At 37.0% G+C, this 14,414-nt stretch overlaps 1 protein-coding gene across 2 annotated transcripts in view; it reads left to right on the top strand.

Moving 5' to 3' along the window:
• The window catches only part of neurl1aa (neuralized E3 ubiquitin protein ligase 1Aa), a 113,693-nt gene that overhangs the window by 55,612 nt on the left and 43,667 nt on the right, over positions 1-14,414 (top strand). For both annotated transcript variants that reach the window (XM_088635722.1, XM_088635723.1), the window contains exons 2-3: positions 8,073-8,314; positions 9,368-9,689. In XM_088635722.1, coding sequence (XP_088491848.1) covers positions 8,073-8,314; positions 9,368-9,689 — 564 coding nt within the window. The remainder of the gene's footprint in view (positions 1-8,072; positions 8,315-9,367; positions 9,690-14,414) is intronic.

The raw sequence follows: 14,414 nt of genomic DNA, 5'->3' as shown, positions 1-14,414 counted from the left end.
CTGCCACGAAGTGTACTTAAAAGGGGAATTCCTGTAAAACAGTCTAAACCAGATTTAGACGTTTTTTTTCTACAGCCTTGCTTTCAAGTGATGAAATGTCCTGATAAAGAGTACTTTGCTGCTGGAGAATGAAAAGTGAAAACAGAAGTGATTTAAGGAAGCCATTGTTCACGTTTAATAGGACTGAAATCCTGCAGCCAACCACGTGCTGCCACTTGAAGTCCTGAATAAATATTTAAGCACCTCAGATCTCAAAAGTACCTGTGCTCGTTTTACATTGGTTGTTTTCATTTGCACGTCTTAGTTTAGTAATAATTGAATTCTGTGCATTATTTGTTATTTCTAATAACTATGTGTTCTTAGATAATAATTTGATACAAAAAGTAGCAAAAACTAAACTTTTTTTTGTTTTTGTTGTTTTTAAACCTTAAAGGAAAAAAAACAGTGGGTATTTCCACAGTGACAGTACAAGGAAAAGCAACAGGTGGTGTGCTTGAACTGCTGGAAAGTACAGTATTTACTTTCTTAAGTACATAGTAATCAGTGAAATGATACTGGGAATATTTCTTTCTTAGTTTTATTTGCATTCTACTAGTTTATAGGTGTCATAAAAATTGGCCACAAGACAGTTTCAAATTATTGCCTTGCCTTCTGTTGCTGACAGTTGTTAAATGCAGCACACTTAGAAAAAAATCATATGAACCACACACAAATAAGTTAATAACTACACCCGTCCACTTTGGAGAACACAGAGCATATGGATTATATTTAGAGCATCCTCAGTCATGAGGACACTTAGCACTCAATAAGTACATTTGCAGACTTTAGTTGCTTTCCATGCTGTAAACTGTTTAGTGCTGGAACAAACATTTACATTTCCTGAAATGGTATTGCTTTGGCCTGCATTATTATGCAAATAATTGGCTTTTTCACTCACAATTAGTTGGAAATGTATTAAAAGTATTGTGGTAAGAGCTCTTCATTAATATGATCCTTTTTCACTATTGATTTTGTATAATGATCATATCAAGAAACCTCTAGTGGTTTAACTAACAGAATAAGAGAAGAGAAAATGTGCTTGGCTTCTATTGAAAGAAAAGGAAAATTAACCTGCACCACCAAGATGTTTTTGGACTGTGGAAGAAAACTAGAGCACCCAAGAGAACACACTCCTGCTACTAGAATAACTCAACCCGAGTTGAGACCTCAAATCCTTATATAACAAACATTACTCATTAACCCACCATGTGAGAATGTGACTTCCAAACCCTCCACCAATTATCCAGTTAATTAACTAATCAGCACCCAGTGAGTCCATTTATAGTTAGACCTTTAACAGTCCTCTCAAAGACCAGCCTGATACAATATCAAACTGGCACATTATCATTAAGTACTGTTTTGGATCAGCTAGAAGCAATGAAATTTGCCACAAACTATACTACAGTACAAGATCCAGCACTCCTGACTGTAAAACCACTGGCACTTACTGTAGGCAGAATTATTACTGATACACTAAAACTTATTTACATGATGTCTTTCTAAAAACATAAAGATGCTCAACCAATCATGTTTACAGGTTTGTTTGTGTTGTGAACATTCTTATGAACCCATCAGTAAAATAATATCTGGATTACACTGTAACTGAATTTATTCCACAGGTTCAGTCTAAATTTTTGGAAAAGAAAGCACTTATGTCTTTTTAATTTGATGAATCCTGGCCAAAAATCTGGGAGATCAGTACAAAAGAAATATTTTGAAGAGGAAAATGATGTTGGATTACTTTACGTTAGCAAATGTTTAAAACAATGCCAATGTATGAAGTCATCATTACACTGAAAAATGAGAGACTTTGGGTTCTTTCAATATTTAGATCCATTAGGCTGCAAGATTATATTACCCGATGTCAGTTGGTTTTTCTTGCTGTGCTTTCATTTTTTTTAAGTCACTTATAAATCTTTATTGATGTCTGTTAATTGTCATAGACCATTCTAAAGTTTTAGAATTCATCTTAATTAGAGCTGATCACTATGAAAGACATATATAAGATTATATTATGTTGTCCTGTTGCTAAGGAATATTGATACACACCCTGAAAAAAAAGCACTTTATACTGTAAAAAGCAAATCGGCAATGTTATGACCTACTTTTAAAAACAGATGCTTCAAGTGCAGTGACAGTTCTCAGACCACAAGATGCCAAAGTTTGAATGTTGAACTGGTTCTTCAATTTGACATCCTTACGAACACCAGAAAAGGCTGTTGGATTGTCTAATATAACAGAATTAGCTAGGATAAAAAGGAAGAATAAAGCCAATCACGAGATGAGAAAAACATAGTTGTATCAGGAGCTATATTTTATTGTTTTACCGCATCAAAATTTTCAGATTAAGGATTAAGTCTGGGTGTAGCTGCTCCACTGCATAACCCAATCTAAATTAATAAGGGAAGATGCACAGTTGGCACTGGTTGCATAATCAGTTTAAGGTAATTTTTTTGGGGTGGTTTGGTTTAATTACTATTAAACAAAATCTCCCTTGAATGTCCACTATAATGGTTAGTTAACAAACTTGCCACTTCTTCATCCCAGTGGCTACAGGTCTCCGAGACCTAGCACAGTAATAAGAATCTTACGCACAGACAAAATGAAATCTTCACATTATTTGGATGACTCGAAAGAGTTACAAGGAAATTCTGTCCATTTGTTTTCTACCTACATCGTCCAATTCAGGGTTGAGGGGGAGGTAGAACCTTTCCTAGCACATACAGTAACAGGCCCAAGGAAAGAAACAATACAGTCTCCACTCAGATTGGGGCCAGAATTGAACCCAGGGCTCAAGCGCTGTGAGGCAGCAATGCTAATCACTGTGCCACTGTGCTGTCCGATGGGCAATCCTAAAATCTGCATCTGACAGACTTGCTTGGAAGGGCCGTCTTCACTTCTGACAGGAAGGGGTGGGAGTAGAACACACACTGATGTGCTGCATTTGGGGGGGAAAAAAACTGCAATGGGTATAACAGCTGGGAGACTGGATTGACCCTTGGCTTTAACCTAAGACAGGGCACAAATTGTGCATACAAATTGTGCATATGGCCAAGGGCCGGAAAGAGACACAGTCTTACACATGACTGGCTTTAAAAGTTTCTGTAACACCCATAACATATAGCTTTAACTGTTATGAGGGATGCTTAAGGACAAGCCCATAACTATGCACGATCTGTGGGTTATGATATCAGGGTTTCACTCCCTTCTGCTTTTAGAGGGATGTTTTCAGCATTGTCTGGAAAATGCAAGAGGAAAGCCCATGCTTTCCAGTAGGACCTAGAAAGGAGTTAAACACACACCCCCATAAATTTGTATTTCTGTACTTGTGAGGACCTTTGATCAACACCTTACCTCTCCACTCCTGCTTTGAGTGAAAGCAGATTCAAATAATTTTGGCACCTTTATATTTTTAATCTAAAAAGATGTCTTTTAGTTTTTAAAATAAAACAAGTTCCCGTGTTGGTCTCTCTTAGGACATCTGCCCAAATTCAATTTAAATTCATTACAACTTTGTGCAGGGTTAGATCAATTTAGTGGAGAAAAAGACTCACAGCATAATTATACAATCTGTTCATGGTACAGCTCAGTGGGTTCTAGGAAATATTTATTGCTTTACATATACAAATCTGTGGATATAAAGATAACTATTTTACATTCTTTTTCCAGGATCTAAGCCTGTCATGCAAAAATACAGTAGGAATTGTTTTCTGGCAGTTTTTCACATTGGAATCTGGAGATAGCATGAAGAAAAGCACTGGACCATTTCCTGTCTCATTAAATTAAAGAAACATTTCCTTTCTTGTCCTTTAGGAAACTCTGAGACATTAGCTGTCTCTATTCTGTTTCATTCAGCCATACACCATTTACAGTATATTGTTATACAAATGCGTGGTTAGCTAATAGTTTTTGATCTGTTTAGGCAGTATTATTAAAAGCCATTCCAAAGTTAAAAGGACATAATGAGGAATACCAAGAAAAATAATGAGCATGAAGGAATACAAGTGCCTACCGATTAACACACAACAGGAGTAATTTGTACCAGAAAGTATATCTACCCTGTCTTTGGTACTGTACATTTCAATATTCCACCCACCATAGACAGTTCGAGTGCCCTGAGTATTCTAAAGAGGTTTGACACTATACCCCACATAATAGCTACATTACTGGCAGTGTATAAAGACTGTTGTTTTTACAGACATGTGTTTATGTTCCAGTCATAAAGACAGTCATACTGCTCATAGTGTTCCTTACAGCTTGCTATGATTAGTTAAACATAAGCCATATTAAGAAGTTTTGGGTCCTTGATATCATTATTAGTCTCCTCTCCTGTATGCTGTCTCATTTTCAGTAAGCATATTTCAATAACCTTTCAAATGTATACAGTATTTTGCAGTTGAAGGTGAATTGTATTTTGTCTAATCTTGGACATGCAATATTCCTCTGTCATAAACCAGAGAATAACCACATTAACAGCTACTGTAGTAATGCATTTTATTCTCTTTTCTTCATTCAGTAGGAGGTTATGTCAGATTGAATCGATGACTAACAATGAGCAGATCAATCAAGGGGCTGATGAAAGTAGACGGGCGGCCTACATAGGCCTGGAAACTTTTTTTTACCCCAAAATGCTTTTAAAAATGCAAAACAACTAGCTATTTTTTCCTTAATATCCTTTTAGCATATAATAAAAAATATGGGTTTCTTTTAAAGTATTTCACAGTTAGTAGTGGACAGTAAAGGGTCAAATTCTTCACAACATACAGTACAGTATATATCCTAACTTCCATCATTAACAAAACAACTGACCAGTATAATGAACTGCTGTATGTGTATTTGTTTGCATAGGACACCTAAAACCACTTTCTGTTTTTGCCTTTTATTCTACAGTGCTTGACAGTTATGACAAGCTTTAAATTTGTGTTTCTTCTGTTTGTTTTGAGTGTTGTGCTTGTTCAAACAGATTCCAGGAAACAGCTCCCCTCACCTTGTCTTTTATTGGACTAATATTTAAACATGCTTTTTATTACTGTATACCTGAGCAGTTGCAGCTCATGGGAGAGCCCTCTCACTGGCTACAGCAACTGTATAAGTCAATTAAAATAACAATAATTAACCAACCATGGACAATCCTGCTTGAGGATGAAGATCTCAAAGATGGAATTATGAATGACTCATTAACCTGGCCACATGGGGTAGAATCTTGACTGACAGTGATCAAGCCCTGTATATTTGAATTATTAGCCTTATATACAGTACAGTACTCTATATCTGAAGTGCTAAAACTAAAACAACAAGTCAGATTTCAAACTTCAGAAAACTGTGAGGATTGCCTATCAACCTTGGCTATCAGCATGAATCATTTAATTTAGCTCTTATGAGAGGATACTATCTTGTGTAAGCAGTAAATCATGAAGCTTGAAGCTAAAGGCAGATTCTTGTTTATACTGTAGCGTCTGTACATGGAATACTATTTATCAAAGTAGTTAGGTTATACAGTATGTATTTAAAGGGAAAGAGAAAAATATCATCCATGAGGAGACATCTGAGCAAAGTTTAAACCTTTTACTAAGCTTCGGTTTAAAAAGTTTTCAATTATTAATATCCTCAGACTATATAAGAAAACACACTTCATATATACTGTATTGCCTGCAATTTAAGCATTGTATACAGTTAGAACTTCAATTTAATGTCTCTTATTAAGGTATGTGATCCCAGGAAAAGAGTACTGCTTTGTCTGAAGAAAATCTTAGCTTACAATCCTGTTAGCAAAGGACTAAGGGATTATATAAATATTTTCCAGCTCAAGGTCAAAATGGAAAATAGTTTTCTGTTTTGTTGCTGAAAAACAAGGATGTACAGTAGTTAATGTATTTAAGTGAAATATAATATAAAAGGTAGTGCTTATCATGCTGCCTAAAGTTTTATTTCCTGACAAATTGTTATTTGATTTATTTTTAATGAGACAGAGAAGGACAGGAAGAGATCTTCTAACTGAATACAAGTACAATAAATTCATGTGTACAGAAGATCTATGATTACACTGTGCATTTCTTTTGTTTTTTAAGGCCTTTCAAGATAAAAAAAGTCCTGAACTTCACTGGTTCTGAAATTGACTTCTGAAGCAATCACGCTGCTTTAGTGCATGAGAGTATCAGAATGGGTTTTCTGTACTTGATTTTGGCCTAGTTTAAATCAAACCTTTATCCCACCCTCACAAATTAATCACAAATTAGAATCCTATTACTTGAAGGCAGTTTTCCACTTGGTAGATGTAAGAAGCCTCTGGAAAAACAAAAAGCCCCCATCAAGTTCTGTGTTGATGGTTTGCAATTTGTGGGTAGGTCGAGGTTTTGATTTAATCCAGGCCTTTGTCTGTAAACAGTGATGAAGATATGTATCTGGGAGCCTGAAATAAATCCATGTGTCCAACAATTCTGTATATGCATACTATACTAAGATGTTTCCGTGCACTTTTTAAAGCCGATGGTACAATCTTGTGTGACCGCTTGGAATGAACCATGAGCAGAACAAAACGAGATTGAAAAGGAACCTTGAGTTCCCAGATCTGCAGAGGCAAAGAAGGTTGTTGCTTTTGCCTTGCATTTTGCTGTACACTGATCTTTAACCCACAACCAGTTTGAGAGTAGACTACTCTGCCACTTCTTACTCTGACTTGTTTTGCTCCTTTTATCAAATGCCCATTGGTTCTTGGGTCCAATTTATACTCGTTGGAAAATATGACATATTGGAGATTTGCTCCATTTCCACTACTTACAACACGAAAGCATTCCATCTGCCTGGCTGAGCACTGCTTTAATGGGGAAAAAAAGTGGCAAGGAAGCCCTACAGAAGAGAACTACTTACTATTGCTTTGCTTTTTTCAGAAATGTTATGAAACTTTAAGTACATAATAATAGATTACCAAAACTGGCTAGTTTATTTTTTTTGTTTGTTTTATGTACAGTAAGAACAAATAGTAATGATAAAATTAGATCTATAAAGGTAAAAGCTTAGATTGATCTAGAAAGAAAGGATCAGTTCTTTTTAAAGTGGGCAATATGTTAATTATATCTCCAGTAGCAGTTCTTGACAGGGACAGTGTTATACAGTACAACTTCAACCTGAACATTTTCTTATTTAATAGAGTGTGAGATTTGAAATGTACTTTGGTTTAAAAATTACTTTTGAAGATCTATACCCTCACATCTTTTGCATTTCCGTAGAATACATATTTCATAAATTGTTCACATTCCAATCTTAACCAAGGCCAAATTGTCAAAGTGACAAAGACAAAAGATGGCAGTTTCTACAGTCACTGAACTGTACACAAGATTCACATTAATCCAAAAGGCTTTACAAACACTAGGCTATTGTAAAGTATGCATTTTAAAAGTTCTATTAGGAACATATATTTTCCATTGGGTAAAAATAACTAGTAATGTTTTAACTAAAACCAAAAAGGCCAAGGGCAGACTGCAGTCTGTTCTTTCGATTTACTTATGATTCATATTCAAGACCAGGATGAAGCAGATGAATACAAATTCCAACCTATAGAGTGTCACAAAGCAAAACTTGCGTTTTTCAACTGTGTTGATTTCAAATCATGTTAGATGTCTGTTACACAAGCCCAAAACAAAAGACAGCACTGAACATTTCATAACTAAATTAGGAAAGCATTTGCCTTCGTAGAATGACTTGAACTGATGATTTTTGGCAGGATTTGATTAGACACAGAAGTACACTTATGCTTCTTTTTGAGGTTTAAATTGAGAGATGCGTGTTTATAGGTGATAATCTCACAAACATATACATTTCAAGCCTGGAAACGTTTCTCTTCTCTCCAGGATGAAGTGTTGCATGTCAAGTTCCTTCTCCTGCTTAAGAACAGCCCTTCAGAAAAATATGTTCTAAGAAATACAGTTATGAAAGAGACATACTGTACCACCATTAGGATGTACTGTGTTGGAATGAACCAAGCATACAGTATAACACGTACTGTAAGTGCTAATCAAAGCCTTGTTCTCTCCCAGATTCTCTAGGTGGTCCATTTCCTGCCAACTCTCATCGATGTCACCACAAACCCAAGCGCTGCCTCCCCATACAGCAGTGTGGTGGGTTCCCCGTCAGCCCCCTGCTCTTCCACCCTAATGCCAAGGGCTCCCAGATTGTCATGGATCTGACGCAGAAGGCAGTGAAGAGACAGGCCAGCTTCTGCAATGCCATCACCTTCAGTAACCGACCAGTGGTTCTTTACGAGCAGGTCAAACTAAAGGTATTTACCTGACTTCAATCCTTTAAAGAGATTTGTTTTTAACCCTGATGTTTGTAACCTCCATACATTACCTAATCCTGTCTGTGATACAGGTGCTTCCACTCCAGACGTAAATTGAGCACTGATCATACCCAGTGATCTGCTCCAAAGTGAAAGGCATGGGTTAACAATCATATGACCACAGGGTGAATTCCCCCCCTCCCAACACTGGGAGCTGGATTAGTGGCTTTTTAGTTTTAATGAGTTACACACTGACTTTTATAACAACAGGAGCTAAGACAAAAATACATATTCTGATTTATTAAGTAATAGATCTGTTTTTCTTTTCTCATGCATAATAATAAATTTATTTAGACATATTTAAGATATTTCTGTAAGTCCACAATTTTATGGGTTTTTGAATTCCAGAATGCTGTTGCTTGTTTACATTTTAATTATTTTTGAATTACCTTAGAAAAATAGTCTTAGTAGCTGCTTTGATTCATCCCCAGAGTTGTTTTATATAAACAAAAATCTCCAGGACACTACATTAAAAAACAACAGCTGATAGTTTTTGTGCTCTAGTCAAGTCAAAGGGGAACAGATGTACTGAATTACAGCTTTTGGACAAGAAACAAGGCAGACACATTTTCATTCATGAACAGACTTCCAATGGAAGTTAAAAAAGAAATTAAAAACAACCTTTTCAGTATTTGGAATACTTATCTTCTACACTACCTAGCAATTTTAAATACACTATTTTAAAAAGATATTCATGATACAGAAAACTTGATCATTTAAATAAGCAACCTATAACCTAGAGTAAATGTTCATTTGCCTCACCATGCTTAAGACATACAGTATGCCCATATCGTAAGCATCTGTGTCAGGCCCTGCATGATGTGCAAAGTCAGAGTTGTATCTGACTTGTCTCTTCTGTCTGATCCATTAATCTGTGTTGTTTGCAATTTCTTTCTCTACCATCACTATTTTGTTTTAATTTTTGCAAGGCTCAGGATGTGGTTGGGGGCTCACACCAGTCATACTCGTGTGTATCTGCCTGCTTTCCTCTAGATCACAAAGAAGCAATGCTGCTGGAGTGGGGCTCTAAGGTTGGGCTTTACTGCCAAAGACCCATCTCGGATTAACCCAGACAGTCTACCTAAATACGCCTGCCCTGACCTGGTGTCCCAGAGCGGTTTCTGGGCAAAGGCTCTGCCAGAGGAGTTTGCCAATGAAGGCAACATCATTGCTTTTTGGGTGGACAAAAAGGGACGGGTGTTCTACAGGGTCAACGACTCCAGCCCCATGCTATTCTTCAGTGGAGTCCGAATCACCGAACCTCTCTGGGCCCTGATCGATGTGTATGGGCTGACTCGCGGGGTACAGTTGCTTGGTAAGTTAATGAAGGGTAACGGACCGACCAGCATCTGTGTTTCATGGGTGTTTGTATTGTCCTGTGCTCTTGCAGAGAAGATGCAGCAACTGTAGATGAATAACACTGACTCCCCGGTAGTATTACAAACTAAACACTAAAATAAGCACAATTTTCATTGACTTTTCAAAGACTCATTATGGGGCTGCTGAATGTATTTGCAGATAGTGACCTATTAAGTGAACTAAAGAAGTTATATGTGTACAACTTCCTGTTAATACAACACTTGTACTCTTCTGATGCTCCACTGTTTTTTTTAGTCTTAGAGGTTCCTCTTTCTTTGATGTACTGTAGGTTCTCCTCTAGCAGATAATTATTGCCCGCGACAGAATACCTTTTCTTCCTTTTTTCTAGTGTTTACAAAAGTATAATTGTCTAAGTTACTTCTGATTGTGTAGAGTTTTCAGCTTTGTATTTCTGTTGTAAGAGACACATTTCTGTGAAATGAGGCAGCAAACAAAGATCGGAATTGTTTCATGGTAACATTGCGTATGTTTGTTGGTACACAAAAAATAGCCTCTGCAGGTAGAATTCAGGGCTTTGTAGAGACAATGCAACCGTTCTGAAAACTGGACAAACCTGTTTTTACATTGTTTCCACAGAAAACTGATCAGAGTGGACAAAACCTTGTTTGCCAGTAAATGGTATACACTGGATGTGTCACATATTGATTAGAACACCTACAAGTAAAGAGAGATTGGTTTCTTGGTTAAAGTGATCATTGTGAAAATTGTAGAATTTCTAATTAAAAGGCTACAACTTGAAAATGTCCATTCTAGTGTAGAAATGAATCACTCTTTGCCTCCCAGGCTTACTGACAGGAATTTGGCACAATAGAAATTAAGCTTGAGTGCACAAGTGAAACTTTGTTACATGTCAGGAACCTGCAGTTGCCAAGATCTTAATACACTTCACTCTTCCCACCACTTGAAATGATCTGAAATAATTGTGTTATCTTTCAGACACTCTTTGTTTAACTGGGCAAATCATTGTAACGGAGCATGAAAACATCAACTTCTTAAACGTTGTCACTTTTTAAAAAATAACCATTTTCTCTGCTTTAGATTCTGATTTTGTTAAAGAACTTTGTTGGGACCTTTTCCCAATATCCAAGGTTAGAAAATATACAACCCAAAACACAGAAATGTGTGATCTGGTATTGCCTGTATACATTATTTGTTTACTAGTTATTTATTATTAGTTTGCCGTAATCATACAGTACATAACCCTGGGGCAGTGTTTTCCAACTATTAATGGTGTTACAAAGGTTATTCAAGCAATACTACACTGAAAGACATTAAAAAATCGACTTGTATTTTCATGTTCTCAGTATAATATATACTTTATGCGTACAGTATATATGCAGGACTGAACAACAATGCACCTAACTCTTAAAACAAAATTGACCAAATTATTTGCTGACTCTTTGTTATGGAATAGTTTTAAATCACACTATCATTGTTCACTTGTGTAGCTGCTCCTCTATGCAGCACGTGACTCTCCATTCCAGCCCAGACTTTTCTATGGTTACCCACATTGGCAACAACCCAGCTGTTTGTTCCAAAAAAGAAATAAACACAATAGAACATGAATCATCTGGTAAAATAAATTCCATACCCTGTATTTTTAGAAAACACCTGTTCAGACTGTAATATAGTACTTGGAGTACCTCTTACCCAAAGAACACTGGGGTTATTTACAGTAGGTTCGATTACAATGGACTGTATCAGTGCAAATAAAAAAATGAATTTAAATGATACACAATTAAATGCAGTTTAAAAAGGAGTTAGTATTACTTAAAGACTATCCTCAAAAGACTTTGGATTGCATCTGACCCATGGGAGGAAGATGCTAGAAAGAAGTGGTACAACATTATTTAAACTGGTGTATTGAAGTCTGAGGTTAAATGTACAGTATTTGGCTAGCCCAAGATAAATCCAGGCCATACTAACAGTACATCATCCATAATGGACTTTATGGGTGGATGAAATGATCAAAATTAAATGGAAAGAAATTACAGACTATCACGGTGATTATCATGAAAAGGGAAGGTACCAACTGTACAGAAGACCTCATAAAATATCAGTATGAATGTTATTGCCTCTCTACCGCTTTATACCTTCCAGTGATAAAAGATGGAATACATTTACCGAGATAAACTAGACACACTCTCCTTACCAATTCAGGAGTCCTGTTCTCCTACTTTTTTTCTGTATACTTGTAGCCTATTGTCTTGTTTATACTACTGTGTGTCATTTAGTGTTTGTAATTTGGAGTGCCGATATTTGTTCTAATAATAAAAATAATGACAATTAAAAGGGAACCAGCTCAGGAATGTTCTGGAACTATCCCAGTACTCTCTAGGGAATTTATGTTGTCATCCCTTTCATTAAAAATAGAACTTAGCCACTTGTTCTTTAGATAGCTTCATTTAACCTAATTTTAAGCTGTGCCAGTTGACAGTGGCGTCCTTCCTATCTTGTGGTGGGATATGCTGTGTGCAACACAGGACACGCTAAGTAAGACTATCTACAATTTACTAGCCTCTGAGGATGAAGTGGTGACAAGTACCGTAAAGCTTTTGTTCCTCGACAAACTGCTAAAGAAATGGGCGCCCTAAATTTGTACGGTGACATCACTGTATAAGGCAAAAGGGCTTTAATGTAGATTTAAACAAGAACTAAACAGAAAAAAAATATTTGATAAATACCTATTTTCGTTCTAAACAGAGACAGAGTTCTGACAACAGGCTTCCTGAGAATGAAATGGAAATCAGCTGTCTTGGTCTGCCCACATGGTTCTGCTTGTAGGACTGCTAATGGAGAAACCATGCTGTGGTGTTTTAACAACAACAGCGGCACAAGTTTAATCAATAATACCTCAGCCATTTACAGGCAGATCTCGCTCGCTTGATCCAGCCTACTCAGGAGCACTATTAATCCCATGGGTCGCGCTGGCTGCCAGGTTACTAAAGCAGAACCCACATGATTTTGGAAAGGCATGGTGAATACATTAAGTAACTATAACATCCTGTTCTTGTCACACTGTTGCTCTGGAGGGAGGAATATTCCAGTGTCATAAAATTAAGGTAAACTGGTTTTAGGAGGCCAGGTAATCTGTTGGTCAAGGAACATAAAGTCTTTTCTGCAAGAAAGTTCCCAGTTCAAGGTGCAGTACTTTCACAGCCTCACGCTGCTCTGAGCCTGAAATGTAGAGCTGAGGTACTTTTGTGACTGACTGCAGCGGGACTTTTTGATTGATAGCTCTCCGTATCAACTGTGCAGATGTCATCATGTGGTATTTTATTCATTTTATTATATTGTTCAATATATCTAAATATATTATATGAATTAAATACAATTAGTAAAATATAAATTGGACCTGGGCTGCTATCTGCATGCAGTTTGTATGTTCTCCAAGTGTTCATGTGGGTTTCAGCTCAGTTTCCTCCCACATTCCCCAAAAACCTCATACTGGTGGGTTAATTGGCCTCTGGGAAAAATGAGCCGTGTTGTGAGCATTGTTGTGTTTGTGTCTGTGTTGCCCTGTGAAGGATTGGCATCCTCTCCAGGGTGTATCCTGCCTTGCGCACATTAGGATATTCTGCCTGTATTGAATAAAGTTGTGACAAAATGAATGAATGGATAATATAAATTATTCTTATAATAACTATTAGCAGTAATGTTATACTGAACTATTGACTTTGTTACTATACTGGTTTATTAGATGCAATCTCTAGATCACTCCATTTAGTAAATTAGTTACAGTTGGGTATAATGCAGTGGAATGTTTTGTATATTTGGTCTGGGTTGATTCTAATTCTTTTTATTTTTTATTTTTTACCAAGTCTTTGAAATAACTATATTTGTGTTGTTGTGGGACTTTAGTTACTTCCTTTTAATAATACAGATAATCAAAGTAATCTTTTATTCTGCATTTTAAAACATTATATACTGTAGAAGTTAATTGGAGCTAGTATCCAGTGAGAGAAACCAGATGTGCAACTCTTATAGTTCTTGTTTTAATGATAAGCAAGAAAACATTGTGTATAGCAGCCATATCACCCTGCAACTCACAACTGGCAACCCTCTGAAGCTAAGCAGGTGTGAGCCTGGTCTGTACCTGGATGGGAGACCTCCTGGGAAAAACTAAGGTTGCTGCTGGAAGAGGTGTTAGTGGGGTCAGCAGGGGGTGCTTACCCTGCAGTCCATGTGGATTCTAATGCCCCAGTATAGTGATGGGGACACAATACTGTAAACAGGCGCCGTCCTTCGGATGAGATGTAAAACTGAGGTCCTGACTCTCTGTGGTCATTAAAAATCCCAGGGCGCTTCTCGAAAAGAGTAGGGGTGTAACCCTGGCATCCTGGCCAAATTTCCCATTGTCCCTTACCAATCATGGCCTCCTAATAATCCCCTTCTATGAATTGGCTTCATTACTCTGCTCTCCTCCCCACTGATAGCTGATGTGAGGTGAGCATTCTGGCGCACTATGGCTGCCGTCGCATCATCCAGGTGGATGCTGCACATTGGTGGTGGTGGAAGGGAGTCCCCATTACCTGTAAAGCGCTTTGAGTGGAGTGTCCACAAAAGTGCTATATAAGTGTAAGTAATTATTATTATTAATTATTAATTATTATTACATCCTGATCCTCTTTTATTTTTATTCAGGAAGAGTGTGACAATA

This window comes from Lepisosteus platostomus, chromosome 6 (genome assembly GCF_059453375.1).
Source record: "Lepisosteus platostomus isolate fLepPlt1 chromosome 6, fLepPlt1.hap1, whole genome shotgun sequence".
NCBI classification, from domain to species: domain Eukaryota; kingdom Metazoa; phylum Chordata; class Actinopteri; order Semionotiformes; family Lepisosteidae; genus Lepisosteus; species Lepisosteus platostomus.
This window is presented reverse-complemented; position numbering and strand designations above follow the sequence as displayed.